We start from the raw sequence: 17,722 nt of genomic DNA on the forward strand, positions 1-17,722 counted from the left end.
TTTAAACCGGCTAAATGTTTTCTGCTTCGGGAATCTGTCAGGTATTTGGGCCATATCGTGAGTCGTTCAGGGATCTCGACGGACCCTGCTAAGACGCATTGCGTCAGCTCATGGCCAACGCCAACCTCGGTCACGGAGGTTCGTAGTTTCATTGGTTTTGCCTCCTATTACCGTCGTTTTGTCAAGCAATTTGCCACCATAGCCAAGCCCCTGCACGCTTTGACGGCTAAGGGTGTGAGGTTTCACTGGGGGGCAGAGGAGGAGGATGCGTTCTGCTCCCTCCGTGACGCTTTGGTGCAGGCTCCCCCCTTGTGTTACCCCGATTTCACACAACCGTTTTTGCTTGACACGGACGCCAGCAATACGGGTATCGGGGGGGTGCTCTCACAGTTGGTCGGGGGGGTTGAACGGGTGGTCGCCTACGGTAGTAGGGTTCTTTCCCCCGCAGAACAACGCTATTGCGTAACTCGTCGTGAATTGTTAGCCATTGTGTTTTTTACACAGCAATTCAGGCCGTATCTTTACGGCCGTCATTTTACGGTCCGGACGGACCATGCGGCTCTACAATACGCTATGCGCGTGGCGCAGCCATCGGGCCAATTGTCCCGATGGTTGGAGGTCCTTCAAGACTACCAATTCACGACGATTTACCGAAAAGGGTTGCGGCACTCAAACGCGGACGCCTTGTCGCGGTTGCCGCCGTGCACGGACTGCACATGTTTGTTGGGATCAGCGCGGTGCAAACCCCCGGTCGCCGGCGCCCCGGGAGTTGCGCTCGCCGCCACTGACACCCCGGGAGAGGACGCCCCCACGGGGAGGGATTCGCTGTTGTCGTTGCCCCTCATTGAGTGGGGCCGCCTCCAGATGTCCGACAGCTCCCTACTTACGCTGCGTCGGAAAGTTGGCGCTCCCGAACAAGGGGAGGCGCGGGTCGGTTCCTGGGTGTGCAGACAGGGCCTGTTGATGAGGTGGGACAACATGTCCCGGCGTCACGTGCTCGTGGTGCCTGTTGCTATGCGGGGTAGGATTGTTCTGGCAGCTCATGAACGGCTCATGCATCTGGGTTTTCACAAAACGCTCGCCCTAATCCTGCGAGACTATTATTGGCCGGGGATGGGTAACGACGTGGCGAATATTCTTAAGGGATGCGTAGAGTGCGCCAAAAGGAAACCGCCACCATTGGCGGCTAATCCACCGCTGCAATCCATTCAGGTTTCGCGTATAAACGAATTGGTAGCGTTGGACATCTTGGGGCCCTTTCCGGTTACACCAAGGGGAAATAGGTTCCTGCTGGTTGGCGTGGAATACTTCACCCGATGGCCTATGGCATGGCCGCTCGCCAACCAGTCGGCTGCGGCGGTGGCGGACGCCTTTGTCCAGGGTTATGTGTTGGACAAGGGCGCCCCCGAACGCTTGCTGACGGATCAAGGGAAGAATTTTTCGAGCGTTTTGTTGCGCGAGGTGTGCGACCTGTTGGGTACAAAGAAAGTGCGTACTTCCCCCTACCACCCGCAGACTGACGGGATGGTTGAGCGTCTGAACAGAACGATTACGTCTATGTTGTGCCAACAGGTCTGCGACGATCAGGTTGATTGGGACTTACAGGTGCCGGGGGTACTCGCGGCCTATCGAATGGCCCCTCATGCGGCGACAGGGTTTTCCCCATTTTTTCTTATGTATGGGCGGGAGGCCGATCCGGCCATGGACGTCCAACTGGGGATTTCCCAGCCACGTGCAAAATCTAAATTGGCAGACCACATCAAATTTAATATCGCCAAATTGACTGAAGCGCGGGAGGGGGCAAGGTTGAATTCGCGGTCGCGGCAAATTGCAAACGAGAAATTGCATGAGCGGAGGGTGCATACGCATGATTGGAAACCAGGCGATAAGGCCTGGCTGCATTGTCCACATGCACCGTTGGCTACGTCCCCCAAGTTGTTGAGACCTTGGAGGGGACCGGTGGAAATTGTGCGGGTTGCACGGCCCCAGAGTATACAGATTAAATGGGGGAAACGCCGTTGGTATGTGCACCCCTCCCGACTGAAGCCCTATGCGGCACCGTGTGACCCCGTTCTGTGCCGTGACGACCGGGCGTGTGATGTGACCGTCGACTCGGGGAGGGAGGTGTCGCAGGCTGATCCTCACCTGTCTCCACCTGACCCACCCCCAGGTGCCTCGGGCTTGACGGCTGCTGACCATCGAGAGCCTGAACCCCGGGGCACGCACGAGTCCTCGATGCCTGGCCGATGTCTTCCTGAACCGCCGGCACCACCGGACGTTCAACCGCGTCTGGTGCCGTACGACGGACCGGCAAGGCGGACTCGGGCTAGGTCTCAACAATTTTCATGAGGACGGGTTTTTTTTGTGCTCTACACCGAGCTCGCCCGGTGTTCCCCTCTGCCGGGATAATGTCCCGTTGTAGGGACGCTCGGAAGAAAAGGGGACACTGCACGAGTCGAAAGAAAAAAAAAAATTTTCCATTTATTTTTTTTGTATACACATTGCTATTGTCGCTCGCCGGTTTGTATATATTGTTCTGTTGTCGCGGTGGCATTGGTTGAGAGTTGCGGATGGTGGTGTTCGCGTCGTGTTGTGTTGTTAGCTTAGTTGTTGTTCTTGTTGTTGTGTTGTGTTACGGGGCACACAGGGAGGGTTTGTAATTTTTGTAGCAGCCGGGGCGGCTGCGAGCTATGTGGTAGGGGGTGATGTAGTGGTGGTATTGACGTGCGCCGACTGTGACAGTGATGGATCACGGGGCGGCGCGGGGTGCGGGGTTGGGCACGCGTTGTGGGCGTGGTGTGGACGCGCGCGCCGGGAGTGACAGATGACGAGGCGGCGCGGAGTGAGTGGTGAGGCACGATGAGATGTGGGAAAAGAGGATCGTAGCCAGCACCCGGCGATTGGTCGAATAAGTGGGTGCTCGCAGCGACGTCCGCAGGTGGGGTATAAAGGGGGACGCGCGAGAGCACTCGGGGAGAGTTACCCAGTTGAATACCCGAAGACGGAGCTGAAGACCTAGTGAAGCCGAGTAGCTCAGTGGCGTTAGTCGCCGAGTAGCTAAGTGGATGTTGGTCATCCGAGTAGCTCAGTGGCGTTAGTCGCCGAGTAGCTAAGTGGATGTTGGTCATCCGAGTAGCTCAGTGGGCGTTAGTCGCCAAGTAGCTAAGAGGATGTTGGTCATCCGAGTAGCTCAGTGGGCGTTAGTCGCCAAGTAGCTAAGTGGGTGTTTGTCACCCGAGTACTAAGTGGATGTTGGTCATCCGAGTAACTCAGTGGGCGTTAGTCGCCAAGTAGCTAAGTGGGTGTTTGTCACCCGAGTACTAAGTGGATGTTGGTCATCCGAGTAACTCAGTGGGCGTTAGTCGCCAAGTAGCGAAGTGGGTGTTTGTCACCCGAGATACAAAGTAGGTGTTAGTCACCTGTAACCAAGTTTGATAAAATAAAGAGTGTGTTACCCGTGAAGTCGTCTCCCGTGGAGTTACTACATTACAATATTAAAGAAGTGAAGTTGCCTTTACATGCTTAAGCTGTTAATTTATTCATTGCATGGGTGGACCTTATCCTTATCAATCATCCAGACATTTGCCCCCCCCTGAGAGATTTTGCAGGAGCCGCCACTGGACAATACGGCCCTGCATCTCCCTGCGCGAGTGGAAGTGGTGCAGCCTTCATCTCGATCGTGGCCGTCGGTCCACTTCATCCTGAGAACCACCCCAGCCGACTTCCGAGTGCCACCGACTGTTCTCTCACAGAGCTATGCCAGGTTGAGTTCACCCATCTTCAATGCCATTTCTTGATTTAAAAACATATATCTACACTCCGATAATGAAAGATCACCTTTACAGGTAACTTAGGCATGTTCAAATGAGAAACACAAAATTGTCGCCAAGTTTTAAAATATTCCCCACACTAACACTCACTTAGTGTGGCTAAGATGCTACACCAGCAGAAACGCAAAAACGTTACACGCAGCACAGACAACAATCGCGTCTTCACCACACGCTATTTGGCACGGACGTCATGAATCAGGCACAGAGGCAAAGCCAAAGATCCCATATATAGCCTTAAGACTGTTGGAGCAAGTGCTGTTAGCGAACAGTGCCTATGAAGGCTGGGGCATGGGGCACGAGGGGAGGGGGTGGCCAAGGACCATGTCCGGCAGCCTTTGTCTCCCCGGAGGCGATGTTTACATACCACATCATGTACTCATTTGAGGTCGAGTCGACCAAGGGGAGGCCCAGAACTGAGATAACCATCAATACGTGTCCATAAGCGGGAATCGAACTCGGATCGTTGGATTCGTAGCGCAGCGCGTGAGCCGCTGCGCCATAGTTCCCCACAAACATCCCCCGTACAGCCATAATAGGCTTAGGGCAAGTGCTGTTAGCGAGTAGCACTGATGAAGGATGGCATGGCACACGAGGAAGTCCGTGGCCATGCCATCCTTCACGCCCGGCCACCTTTCTTTCCCCAGTGCTCATGTTTACACATCCCACCAGGTACTCATTTGAGGCCGAGTCGACCTAGAGGGGAGGGACCCAGGACCGGTTCAGAAAATCGTCACCGTGCATTGCGGTGAGTGGTAATCGAACTGGGGTTGCTGGGTTCGTAGCGCAGCAGCAACCACTGGCGACACCGTTCCATATACACACACACATACAAAGATCCCCCATATAGCCTTAGCAGACTGTAGGGGCAAGTGCTGTTAGCGAGCACCTATGAAGGCCGCAACGGTACACGACGGGGTGGGAGGCCAGCACCACGCCCGACCGCCTTTGACTCCCTAGCGGCGATGTTTACACATCGCACCAGGTACTCATTTGAGGCTGAGTCGACATAGGGGAGGCCCAGGACCGGTTCAGATACTCGTCACTGGTGTTGGCCATGAGCGGGAATCGAACCCGGGTCGCCGGGTTCATAGCGCAGCGCGCTAACCGCTACACGACCGCTCCCCCATCACACACACACGCGCACACACGGACGCTGGGACAAAACACTCGACGATTTGAGTTCGGTTTGTGTTGCGATAGGGAGAGTAAAATCTTTATTTACAGCCAGGTTGTTTACAAGAATATATACATGTGTAAAGAACGACACTGCATTGTCCAAGCCCTTACCCCCATCGTACCATGTGGAACGACTAAACGGGAATCTTCGGTACTGCATAAAGCAAAGAATGAACAGTTAAAAACGTTTAAAACGCCACGTAAAAACACGCGTGGCGAAGCAGAGCCTTACAAAATAAACCACGTCTCCCCAATCATCCTCGCCATGTACCTTACAACCCCCCCCGAGCTGATATTCAATTCATTCTAACAACCGTGAAAATGTTAAAACATTTTAAACCAAAGCAGGGCGGTTAAAGTACCGTTTAAAATATCTCCCTCGAACGAACTCCACAACTCTAAAAAGTCAGTAACACGTGGTTAAAAAGCAACGTCAATCAGTCTTCTCACTGTTAAAATCTACACCGTCTAAATTTGTACATCCTTTCCCCCTCTCCATGGGAGTGCGATGCCACCCTCCTTAAAAAAACGTATTGACGCGTGAGGGCATGGACAAGAGGGAGGGGGTGACAGCCGAAACCAACCCGCTCCCCTCCCCCCCCCAGAAAAATATTGTAGTCCTTAACCACAGCCGAATCAAACGACTGCCATGGAATGCACCACACTTTACTTTTTACACTCAACGATAACGTTTACGCGATCGTTTTTGTTGTCGTTTTGTTCGTTATAAAACCCATCAGTCCATCACAGCATGTGTAAAATAAAAAAATCCCCGTCGATACTCCTCCTCTAACAACAAGGTAAGGCGCGCGTCCGTAAACAGACGGGGCGACCGCTTGGGCCGTCGGCTAAAAAACTAACAAGGCACTTCCACACCAAGCGAGCGTCGGTGGCGCCATCCATCCCCACAAGCAGCAGCGTCTGCTGCTGCACTCCTCTCCGCGCGGGCGAGCGAGCGAGCGGCACGCATTCCTCCCGAGCCACGGCGCAGTCAACACGGAGTCTACGAATGCATGTAAAACGTGTGCTTGTGCCCCGCACCCAAGTGCCGTGCAATTCCAAGTCGTGTTCAATCCGTGCAGTGTTCAAATCCACACCGTGCTCAAATCGATTCAAACTGTGATTGTGAACCTGTGCAAAAACGTGTGCTGCGTGTTCGTGCGCGCGTGCTCTCAACTTTATGCTCCGTGCGTGTGCACACATCTGCGCTTGGGGTGCAGGTGAACGTTTGCCAGTGTTCGGGTGAACGCTTGCAAGGGTGCGCGGGTGAACGCTTGCCGGTGTGCCGTACACGTAGCGTCGTTCCGTGCCAACTCGCGCCGCCGCACGCCTCGCTTCCCGTGCAGAGCGAGCACGCCGCCATGCTCTCCCCCAGCAGGCAAAGCGACAGACACGGCGCGCCGGCTCTGCGTGTGAAGCCTCGCGCAGTGCATCCTGCGGGAGCGACGGACGCGTCGGACCGAACCGCTCGGCGACACGGCAAAGGATCCCCCATCCGGCGGGAACCATTAAATCCATTAGCAGGGCGCTGGCTGGGCGATCACCCAAGATAGCCATGCATCAATCCCGGGCTCACATCCACCCAGCAGTGGACAGAGCATGCTAATCACAGAGGCATCTCCCCCCCCCTCCAACCCCCCTCCCCCCCCCCTCCACGCTCCCCATCCCCCCCTCCACCCCCCCTATTCTCCCCCCCCTCCACCCCCACCCAGCCTTTCCCACTCTCGCCTTGTCCCACCACCATGGGCCTTTCAGACTTTTCCCCACCTCTCCTCCATCCCGAATCAAAATGTATTTGTGACGCGCCGCACACACCAGATGATTGATCAACATGTCCCCATGCGACTTAGGTTTGATGATGTTCACATGAACCGGCACCCTCTACGTGGCAAGGGGCGCCACACACTCGCGCAAAATATCTCGGTGTGAATTTGAATCGGCTCTCTTTAACATGAAGGGGCACGAGTTCCCTCAAGCGTCAGGCACGTGCGGCGTGAACCAACTGAATGTCAATTTAATTTTTGTTCAACGGAGGGAACTGGCGAAGGTGGAAATGACGGACCGTGGCCGGGCACAAGGACTGGCCGCTTTTAAAAACGCTGCCTTACCCCCCTCCTCCTCCTCCACGGACACCGTCCCGCCACGCCACCCTCCCCACCGTGCCAACCCCCCCCCCCCCCCCACCGCCACCACCGTGCCCCCCTCCTCCCCAGTAGGGTGGCGGGCGTGCGTTACGACTCGACGAAGCAGTCCTTCTCGAGGCTCACAGACTCCACCTCGGCGTAGGACGGGTGGCCCGAGCCGCGGCGGAATCGCATCGACGGCCAGCGGCTGGGCCGGTGCTGCACACAAACGCAACGTGCAACACCAGAGCACACACATGCGTCAACGCGGTCGCACAGCCGCTGCACAGATTAAGCACGATTTGGAATTGGGTGGGGGGGGGGGAGCGGGGGTGGGGGAGGGGTTCCATGCAAAATTTGCCTCCACTGCAGTGCAAATACCACACCCAACAAAGACATAGATCCGCACCCCCCCCCCCCCCCATATATCCTGGACAGACTGTTGAGGGAAAGTGCTGTTTGCGAGCACCTATTAAGGCTGGCACGGCCTACGAAGGGGGTGGGTGGCCTACAACGCCCGGCCGCCTTTGTATCCCCAGTAGTGAAGTTTACACACAGCACCAGGTACTAATTTGAGGCCGAGTCGACCTAGGGGAGGCACATGACCACTTCAGATAACCGTCACTGGTGTTGGCCGTGAGCAGGAATCGAACCTCGGGTGGACGGGTTCGTAGCGCCAACCCGCTGTGCTACCGCGAGCGCCGCAGACGTGCACACAGACACACAAAGATCCCCACCCCGTGTAGCCTCAGCGGGACCATCGGGGCGAGTGGCGGCCGCCTCGGACGAGCCTCACCTCGATGATGAAGAGGCCGACGGGCGACGTGGGGTGCCGGTAGACGTAGAGGACGATGAGCGACAGCGCCGTCAAGATGAGCACGGCGAGCAGCGAGCCCAGCACGGAGCCCACGTAGAGCGATGGGGAGTGTGAGTAGCTCTCCACTAGGGGGGAGGAGGAGGTACACGGTGGCGAGAGGTTCACTACCTCGCCTCGGTATTCAGGAGCTCGTGGGTTCGATCCCAACCCCGGTGCCTCTATGGAGTTTGTGCCTCTCCTTCATGGAAGCGTGGATTTCTATCTGGGTCCTCCGGTTCTTTCCCTCAACATTTAGAATCTATTTGGCTGCTATAAATGTCCACGTGATAAGCCACTTCGTTGAGCTATCATTTGTGCCCAGATCTCTTCTGAAAAAGCTTCATAGCTCAGTGGGCTTCACCTCGTAAAATAAAAAGTTTTGTTTTAGTTAGCGGCGGACGAGGGGACGTCCCGCTGTACCTACGGAGCGACGGGTTGGGCGGGCCCCCCCGTGTGCACGAGCCGGCGGATCGCTGCATCGCGAGAGGCGGCGATGCGGCTTGGGGAGGGCCTTCATCCAGTCGTGGATAGATCAGGGTCTCACATTCTCATTACGTGGCCTAGCTACGTAGAGACAGTAGTTGCTTGGTGGCAATAAAGTGAACACCGAACTCGTGTTTATTCTCAAGAGTTGGATTTTTTTCCTGTTCAGCTGTTCATCAATTATGTTGTATAGCGATATGCGACCGGGCTGACAAGAATTAACTCCTCTAGGGCAGGTGGGCCACAACCCCATTTTGGGAGTTTCACAAATCTCTCCGTGCTACACCAACCCCTAGTCTCTAAAGCGCTTGCACCACAGGTGTACGCCCATCTCAGACTCCACCTTTGTCATCCCATTCCAACTCGCCAAACAAGAGAAGCACTTACTGGCAGACTTCTTCAGATGCAGAGACATGCTGCCTTCATCTGAAATAGAGCAGACCACAGGACGGACAGGCACATGAGGGGGTTTCACAGAGGGCAAGCAGACTGGTGCAGAAGTAAAAATTGTCTAACGACAAGAAAGGGACTGAGTTTGACACCCGGCATGAGTGCGGAGTTTGAATGTTCTCTCCCTATGTCCTGCGTGGGTTCCCTCCGGGTTCTCCGGTTCGCACCCATAATTGAAATGTTCGCTGGTGTCGACCAAAAGATCCCAATGCTGGACGGTTAATATCCCATGGAGCCATTTGCAAGAGTAGGCCAGTGTTGTGTGCGAGCATCATGGTCCAAACATCGAAAGTTACCCACAAATTTCTCAAATAGGGATCACGCACAGCAGCAACACAGCCATCTACCGAGATAACTTAAGATCCTTCTGAAATAGAGGCTTTAATACGTTTGGGTAAACAAGTGTATTAAATCAAATTTTATCTAACAAACCGGTATGATAGTGAAGTAGACTAAAACTGAACTTTTTTTATTTTACCAGGTATGGCCCACTGAGAAATGTTGCTCTTTCAGAAGCTACCTGGCCACAAATCATAGCTCAATGAAGTGGTTCATCACGTAGACATTTATAGCAGACAAATTCTTTCAACGCACGATGTTGATTCTAAATGTGGGAGGCAAAAACAGGAGGACCCGGAGAAAAATACATGCGACCACAGGGAGAGAGATATGCAAACTCCAAATAAACACACATCAGTGGGTCAGGATCGACCTCTTGTATACCAGACAAAGGAGCTAATATCTCGCGACTGGGCGTTAAGAATCAACATCAACCAACGGACTTCTACAGCTCGTCGCTGGTCCAGCTGGTCCAGGAGGCGCAATAGTGGGCGGCCATCACGGAGCGGCCGCGTTACCTCTGGGGCCGAAGCTGGTGGTCGCCGTGTTGGCGGTGGAGACCGCGGTGGAGCTGGGCTGGGTGCTCTGCCGCGCAGATGGCCCCGAGGGCGAAACGTCGCTCGAGTTCCCGGCTGCTCCCCCCGCCGCCTCCTCCTCCTCGCACTGTTCCTCGCGTAACTGCGCGGAGCGCACACACGACACGAGCGCGGTCGTCACACGTGGTAGACGTACACAGAAGACGCGGGTTCCCGGTCACCCGGCGCGGTCGGTGGAACACCCCGGTGGCGAGATGTTAATTATCTCGCCTGGTGTACAGGAGGTCGTGGGCTCGATCTGGACCGTGACGCCTGTTGTGTGCGTCTCCCCGTGGTCACGTGAATTTTTCTCTCCGGGGCCTCTGATTTTTCCCTCGACATTTAGAACCGATGTGCACTTAACAGTATTTGGCTACCGCTATAAATTTCGACGCGATAAGCCACTTCCGTTGAGCTGTCTTTTGTGGCAACTGGTCTGATAATTATCGACAGGGGTCATTGCAGGACCTCCTGACTTCCAAGCCGCTGCTGCACCTCCCCCGCCGTGCGATGCGATAAGAAACCGCTCCCCCTCCCCCCCAGTGGCATCTGTGGGCGATGCATCCACCACAGCAGGGGTCGGCAACCAAAATAACAAGAAGAGCCATTTCTTTCCAATTCGGTACAAAATTCAGTATTTCAAGAGCCGCAATGCATCTATGTACATACGTACATATCGTCAAGAAGCAGCCCGTAAAGAGCCGCATGCGGCTCCGGAGCCGTAGGTTGCCGACCCCTGCACCACAGCAACCGGCAACTAACGTGTAGTCCTGCTCAACCAGAGCTATACATGCTCCGATACGTGCATCGTCTTAGACCAGAGAACACCAAAAGATGAAACGGTGCAAACACCGGTGGTTAGACAAGGCAGCCTCATGTGCATACATTAGAAGATCATGTTTGTTTGATACCTTGCAAAATGTATCTATTTTGTGTTTGAACATCCTAACACCTCCCGTTCCATTGCCAGGATGAGTAAAGCCTATTCTCATTATTTCATCAATCAACAGTGGATTTGGAGGGCGTTTAACATGCACGCGCCACTCTATAGAAACAGTGGGCCTATGTATCACAAAAAAAAAGCCCTTGAGAGCCTGGACTTGAACAGGGAGAAAGAGTTCATAGCACGGATAGCTGGGGCAAGGGGAGTTCCAGACTGTGGGCACAGCAGAAGAAAAGAATAGTTGGACGGCACCTCCTGCAGACAGCCGTTGTCAATCCAGTCCTGACGGTGGCGGTCAAACCCACTGGAGCACCTGCAAGGACAGCGAACGCCTGGATCAGCTGGCATCTGACACCATCCCCCCAACCCCACCCAACCCCCCCCGCATCCCTTCCCCACCCGCCCGCATCCCCCCTCCCCCTTCTCGCACCCGCTGACCCCCATCCCTGGCCCACTTCTCCATCCAGGCATCCCACCACACAGGAGCTCGGAATGTTGTTTTCCTGCAACCCGTGGAGTCGCTAGCGGGCCCACAGCCGGTGGCACTGGTTTCTACAAGCGCAGGGCGCAGCAGTCACTTGGCTTGGATATCCGAGGCAGACTTCTTGAGCACCTCACAGGAGGCGGCAGCGAGTAGAGGCTCGTCTCCTGTTTATAGCCCCCCGGAGACGGCGTTGGAAATTTCACATTCCTCATAGCAGGACACAGCCGCGGCCGACTTGCAACAGCACTGTCCCTCGTCCTCGCGACCCAGATGGACGATGAGGAGGAGGAGGAAGGAGCGTTGAGTGAACCCTGGGGCGAGGAGTTGAACTCGCAACCTTCCAATCAGGAGCCACCCAACCGCACCACAAAGATGCAAAATAAAGTAAACCCAGGATATCTGTGGATTTCTCCAGGATAAATAAAGATTCTGAAACCCCACGCAATCTGCTACAGAAAAGTTCGTGACATGGCAGCCAATGCTACATTTTATAATTTTTCCCCACTCAGATGCAATTTAGCTTAAATTAATAAAAATGTTATTGGGATCTACAGATGAACTGCACCTTACAAATGTAAATTAATACTAAAAACCGCATTGAGTAACATGATTGGCTAACTGGGCTGAGACTACAAACTCGCAACCCTTGAGAACCCGGTTTACATCACGGGAGGCCAAAACCAAGGATTTGGACGCAGAATATCAGCAACGTCGACTGCGATCTATTAACCACACAATCAACTAACTCACAAAAAACTATTATTATTTTTATCAGGAAAGGCCCACTGAGCTATGTAGCTCTTTTCAGAAGTGACCTGGCCACAAATGAAAGCTCAACGAATTGGCTTATCACGTGGAAATTCATAGCGAAATATACTAAATGCATGTTTCTAAAATGTGGAGGGAAAAAACGGAGGACCCGGATAAAAATCCACGCGACCACAGGGAGAACACGCAAACTCCAAATATACAGCAGGCGTCAGGGTCAGGATCGAACCCACGACCTCCTGAATAGCAGGCAAGGAAAAAAACACTGGCCATCGTGGTCACGGTGGTTAAATGATCCCAAGGACTCGCACGGCATGGTGGTGCCAGCGGTGGTGGGGGTCATCCAGCAGTGGAGCAAGCTCACCTCTGGAGGTGACCACACCAGCTGCAGTTGAAGCTGGTCTGTGCGGTCAGGCAGCCCTTGCAGCTGGTGTACTGCAGGCACGCTGCGGGGTGAGGGGTGGGGGTAAAGGGTGGCGGTGAGTGGTATCTTTTTTTAACCGTCCAAGTTTTGAATTTCAAGTTGCAACCCGACACTGGGAACCCGCGGCGTCACGTGCGGGAAGACGGACGATATCGCCACTGCAGCAGAGAGACGATGGGCTCGCTCGCACCGTACACACGGACAGACGAGTAAAGTATGCCAGTAAGGGGACAATCTTGCGTTGTGGTTTACCTAATTAAATATCTAACGAGTCATTTTTCCCAATTGGGCAAATTTGAACCATGACACCGGCATGAAGTGAACAGCGTGTGGTTTTTATGGTGAATACATCCGCAGTATTAACCAGGGCGACGACCGGGGATCAAACTGCGAACGTCTGCTACAAGTCCCGAACGCGCTACCACTGGGCCACATTGGGGCAGCGTGGTGGTGAGATGTTAACTACATCGCCTGGTATGTAGGAGGTCGTGGGTTCAATGCCAACCCGGACACCTGTAAATTTGGAGTTTGCGTGTCTCTCCCCGTGGTCGCGTGGATTTTTCTCCGGGTCCTCCGGTTTTTCCCTTCACATTTAGAATCAACACCACGCGTTTAGACTATTTGGCTGCTATATATTTCCACATAGGTCCCTTCATTGTACTATCATTTTATTTGTGACCAGGTCGCTTCTGAAAAATAACCATGTAGCTCAGTGGGCCTTACCTGGTAAAATAAAAGAGTGGAGTTTTTGCTTAATTCAATTTTACCCACAATGCACTGTAGCTTGGGAGACAGGTGCGCGTGTCACTGCCAAGAACGCGGGATGGGGACTGAAGGGTGGAGGATGGAGGGAGAGCACTCACTGGGGAGTGGCGCCATCTCGATGACGGTCAGGTTGGTCACCTTCACCACCTCGAGCTCCACGCGGTGGTACTCGTAGATCGTCCGGCGCCGCAGAACTGGGGACACAGCGCACACGCATACGTACGTGTTGAACTTCTTTTGCACCACCGTACGTAGCCAACCATGCTAATCGGAGCTGCAGGGGCTGCAAGACAAACTAAACACATATCAGTTCGAGAAATTAGTTTGGAATCTAAATTATTTCAAGAAGAAGCGCATCTGAAAGCGTGCGATGCGGTGACCGTCTTTGTACGATGGTCAGCAAAAAGCCGCTGCTGCGAGGATGACTGTAGATCGCTCGATGGTTTATGCTCCCTAACGAGACCAGCAAGGTATTGTGGTTCATTTGAGGCAAGTGCGACCTTTAAAAACGCTCGGCGCTCACCACGGGCACCACATCTGACGAGTTGCCAGCGGCGGTAATCACAACATAAGTGTTCATTTTAATAAAAAAAACAATTTGGAAACCAATTTTATTTCACCGGACTGTACCATTGGTGTAATCAGGTGTAGAGTCCCTCCATAGAGTGCAGTGCTCCTCCATTCCTGTCTATGTCCCCCCCCCCCGCCCGGAAATCCCTCATCCAGCCGTGGATTGACAAATGGATAACAGGCATTCGTCGCCATCAGCACGTTAAGCGAAATGTGCAGTCGCCCATCCCCTCCCCTACCAAATCAGGAATTTAATGATGCACGATTCCATCGACGATAGCGAACCCCACGCTTGGGGGACGTACTGGGCAGTGCGCCGAGACTCTCCACCACCATGAAGGCGTCCGACAGGCCGACCTTCACCGGGTGGTTGTCTCCCTTGATCCTCGTGACTGGGACTGGGATCTGGTGAGGGGAAGGAGAGTCCAGTGGCTGTTTAAATTCCTCATCGGAAAAGCGCCTTATTCAAAAGGCGATTCACAACAATTATACTTATGATGGTGGTTGAAATAAAGAGTTAGGGTTGTTATTAAAAGTGGTGGTGTGGTTGTGCAAAACAGGTGGTAGTGGTTACAGTAGGTTTGGGATTAAGGTTAGGGGTTGTGGTAGTGATGTGGGTAGGCGGTTGCGATAGGGGCAGGCCTGGTCATAGCAGGGGTAACCAAAGCATGGAATAGCCAGAGCAGGATGAACTTGGGAGAAGAGATGGCTTGTGGGCGTCAAGAGCTGCAGACTCCAGAGGTCTTGCGGGGCACTGCAACCCTCCTCCGTATCAGAGAGGTCACGTGACTGAAAGCAGCCAATTTAATTGCCGAAGCAATGTTTGAGCTATCGTTTTTACAACTGTTTTGTCATTATCCCACAATGAACCCCACGTGAACTCTATTCAACACAGCAGGGGGCAGCACTGGTCGGGTCATAACATTGCAGAGGGTTGCCAATTATTTTAAAGACAGACAGACCGTGCAGACTACCCATAGACAGTGCAGGCAGATGGGTTACCGGACAAACACACAGGATATAGACTGGAAGACACGGGCAGACAGACATAAAAACCAACAGATGCAAAAATAACAAAAGATACTTAGACAGACAACCAAACAAACAGGGCATACGGACAATGGCAAACATGTGTTGACAGACACTGATATATATATTCAATGACAGTTGGACAAAGACACACTGAAAACCTAGACACATGGACGCTACGATAAAGCAACCCAACGGACAGGCAGAAGGACATGTACAGAAACGGACTTAAGACGTGCAGACACAGGCCTGTGATGAGACACATCGACAATGGCACAACACGACAGACGAACTGACGGTGGGGTTAACGGTGGGTCGGAGGGTGGGACGGAGGATGGACGGACAGACAGACAGCAAGACGGACGGTGGGACGGAGAGTGGACATACGTCCTTGTAGGCGAAGACGATGCGGCCGTCGCTGTGCAGCGCGGCCTGGAAGGTGAAGCTGCCAGCGCCGGGGTTGTCGTGCAGGTGCACGCGGTCCCACTGCACCACGAGCGCCGTGCCTGCACTCGCCCGGGGATGCACGACAAGGCGGGGGGGAGCAAGCAAAACACTCAACAACAGTGACCAAATTTGATTATTTGACAGCTGGCCCTCCCACCCCCTGCCATGCAGAGTAATGCTGACGGCAGCATTTGCCTACTGCCACCGCCGGGAGGTAGCCGACATTGAGACATCTCAAAATTATTTGGGACAATGCATTTCTCTATTCTTTCTTATTCACCAAGCAAATTCCTGCATCTCGTTAAACAGTTGTTTCAACTGCACACTCATCCACAGAGAGAGAGAACTGCAGCCCGAATGCTCGCGACGGCCGTGCGTTTGACGGAACCTGCTCTTTTGCCCAGCTCCGTGCGACACAAAGAGACAAAGAGCGTCGGGGACAGGAGTCTGCGGTGGGCACTCCATAAATAAAGCGATTAATGAGCGGGTGCACGGGTGAACACGTGAACGAATTAATGAGAGTGGCGAGAGAGACGGAGAGAGAGAGACTGGGAGTGATGAGTGGGTTGGATGGTTGGAGAGATGCATGGAGAGGTAGATAGGATGGGGGTGAGGGGGAGGAAGGGTGGCATTAGGAGGGAGGGGCAGAAAGAATGATCTCCCGCAACACAGAAAAGGTGGTAATGGACGTAGGGGGAAACAACGGCAGCACCGCACTGTAGAGGTTGGCGGAAGGGGGGGGGGGGGCAAATGAAACCAACTCCATCATCACGGGCTAGAGACGTTGGACTGCAGCCGAAGTGTTCACTCGACACCAGCACTGGCCGCATCCTCGGTACCGACCCTGCTGTTCGTGTGCTAACGCGTTGGCGCCGTGGTGGCGAGACGTTAAAATACTGTTAAAAACTATTTTTTATTTTACCAGGTAAGGTCCACTGAGCTGTATGGCTCTTTTTCAGAAGCGACCTGGCCATAAATGATAGTTCTAGGTTTGAAGCTTTCGTGACTGCAAGTATTTATATTCTTAGATTTTTTCGGTAAAGTCACGTAGGTAAAAAATTTAAATTAATAAAAGTAAAATAAAAATAAAATAAAAATCACGACGTTTCGGAGGCAACACAAGCTTCCTGAAGACGGAAGCTTGTGTTGCCTCCGAAACGTCGTGATTTTTATTTTATTTTACTTTTATTAATTTTTATTAAAAATTTTTACCTACGTGACTTTACCGAAAAAACATAAGAACATAAATGATAGCTCAACGAAGTGGCTTATCAAATATTCTAATCGCATGTCGATTCTAAATTTGGAGGGTAAAAATGGAGGGCCCGGAGAATAACACGATGTAACACAATTGTTGTTCCTGGGTAGTAAGTATTATTTCGTAATTGCTTATGCCTCAAAAGAATAGAAAATGGCTATTATTTCCCACAAACTTTGCTTTTGTGACCAGGACGGTGATATTTAGAAATTTACCTATTTTCAATGAGAAAACATGCGAATTTGTGTGGCTTCCCGAGCCCCCCTGTCGTCCAGAAGACTCTGGACCAGTTTCGACCTTCTGGGCCTCAATCAGCTGTCAGCATCCTTAAACAAATGCTGCTCAGTTGGCAGCTGTTATATAAACAAGGGCACTGCGTATAAATAATGCGGGTCCTGTTCAACATGAACACTCGTCGTGGAAACCACTCTGCGGTTGGATTTCGATGTCACACAAATGATCGCCCGAGAAAGCGAGCAAGCGTTGGCGGTGGTGGCGGCCACTCGTGCCGCCGTTGCGACGCCGCAGCACCGCGCGTCCGTTCCCCGCGCCCTCACCGTTGTCGAAGTATCGCACGGTGGACTCCTTGGAGATGCTGGGGTCAAAGTTGGCCATGAGTGGCGCGATGTACTGGGTGGCCGTCAGCATGCGGTGGATCACCTCCCCCGTGTAGATGAACCCTGCCCGGACGGGTGGACGCGAACATTAAGGACAGCTCACCTCGACCGCTGACACGCTGAGGAGCGGTAAAATACCGGCGCCGACATATTTCGACACGCGTCGTGTGACATCTCCGGACTGTATGAGTCCCAGCCCTCTGTCAATCTATGACTGGACGAAGGCCACAATGGTTAGAGTGGCGCTGCTCACAGCGAGTTGGTCATATTGGTGGGGGGGTAGACAGGACAAGTTAAGATATCACCCGCCACTAATGTTAATCGTCGTCCAGTAAGGCCCACTGAGCTCATTGGCTATTTCAGAAGCGACCTGACCACAAATGATAGCTCAAAGAAGCGGCTTGTGTGAATTTACAGCAGCAAAATACTCTAAATGAAAGTTTCTAAATGTGGAAAACCCAGGAGGAAATTTAAACGCAACCACAGGGAGAGAAACATGTAAACTCTAAATATAGAGGCGTCAGGGTTGGAATCGAACCCATGAGCTCTTGTATACCAGGCGAGGTAGTTAACATCTCGCTACCG

The 17,722-nt window shown here is 53.1% G+C and overlaps 1 protein-coding gene across 2 annotated transcripts in view; it reads right to left on the minus strand.

The window, feature by feature from the left end:
• Positions 1 to 7,196: 7,196 nt before the first annotated feature.
• Positions 7,197 to 17,722, minus strand: part of LOC144720072 (plexin domain-containing protein 2-like) — a 41,168-nt gene continuing 30,642 nt past the window's right edge. For both annotated transcript variants that reach the window (XM_078596551.1, XM_078596541.1), the window contains exons 5-14: positions 17,078 to 17,200; positions 15,203 to 15,321; positions 14,092 to 14,191; positions 13,315 to 13,410; positions 12,392 to 12,473; positions 11,028 to 11,088; positions 9,776 to 9,935; positions 8,856 to 8,894; positions 7,926 to 8,071; positions 7,197 to 7,348 (exon numbers count right to left, since the gene is read on the minus strand). In XM_078596551.1, coding sequence (XP_078452677.1) covers positions 7,238 to 7,348; positions 7,926 to 8,071; positions 8,856 to 8,894; positions 9,776 to 9,935; positions 11,028 to 11,088; positions 12,392 to 12,473; positions 13,315 to 13,410; positions 14,092 to 14,191; positions 15,203 to 15,321; positions 17,078 to 17,200 — 1,037 coding nt within the window. In that variant the 3' untranslated portion in view covers positions 7,197 to 7,237. The remainder of the gene's footprint in view (positions 7,349 to 7,925; positions 8,072 to 8,855; positions 8,895 to 9,775; positions 9,936 to 11,027; positions 11,089 to 12,391; positions 12,474 to 13,314; positions 13,411 to 14,091; positions 14,192 to 15,202; positions 15,322 to 17,077; positions 17,201 to 17,722) is intronic.

The sequence above is a fragment of the Lampetra planeri genome, chromosome 1, assembly GCF_965212315.1.
Source record: "Lampetra planeri chromosome 1, kcLamPlan1.2.h2, whole genome shotgun sequence".
NCBI lineage: Eukaryota > Metazoa > Chordata > Hyperoartia > Petromyzontiformes > Petromyzontidae > Lampetra > Lampetra planeri.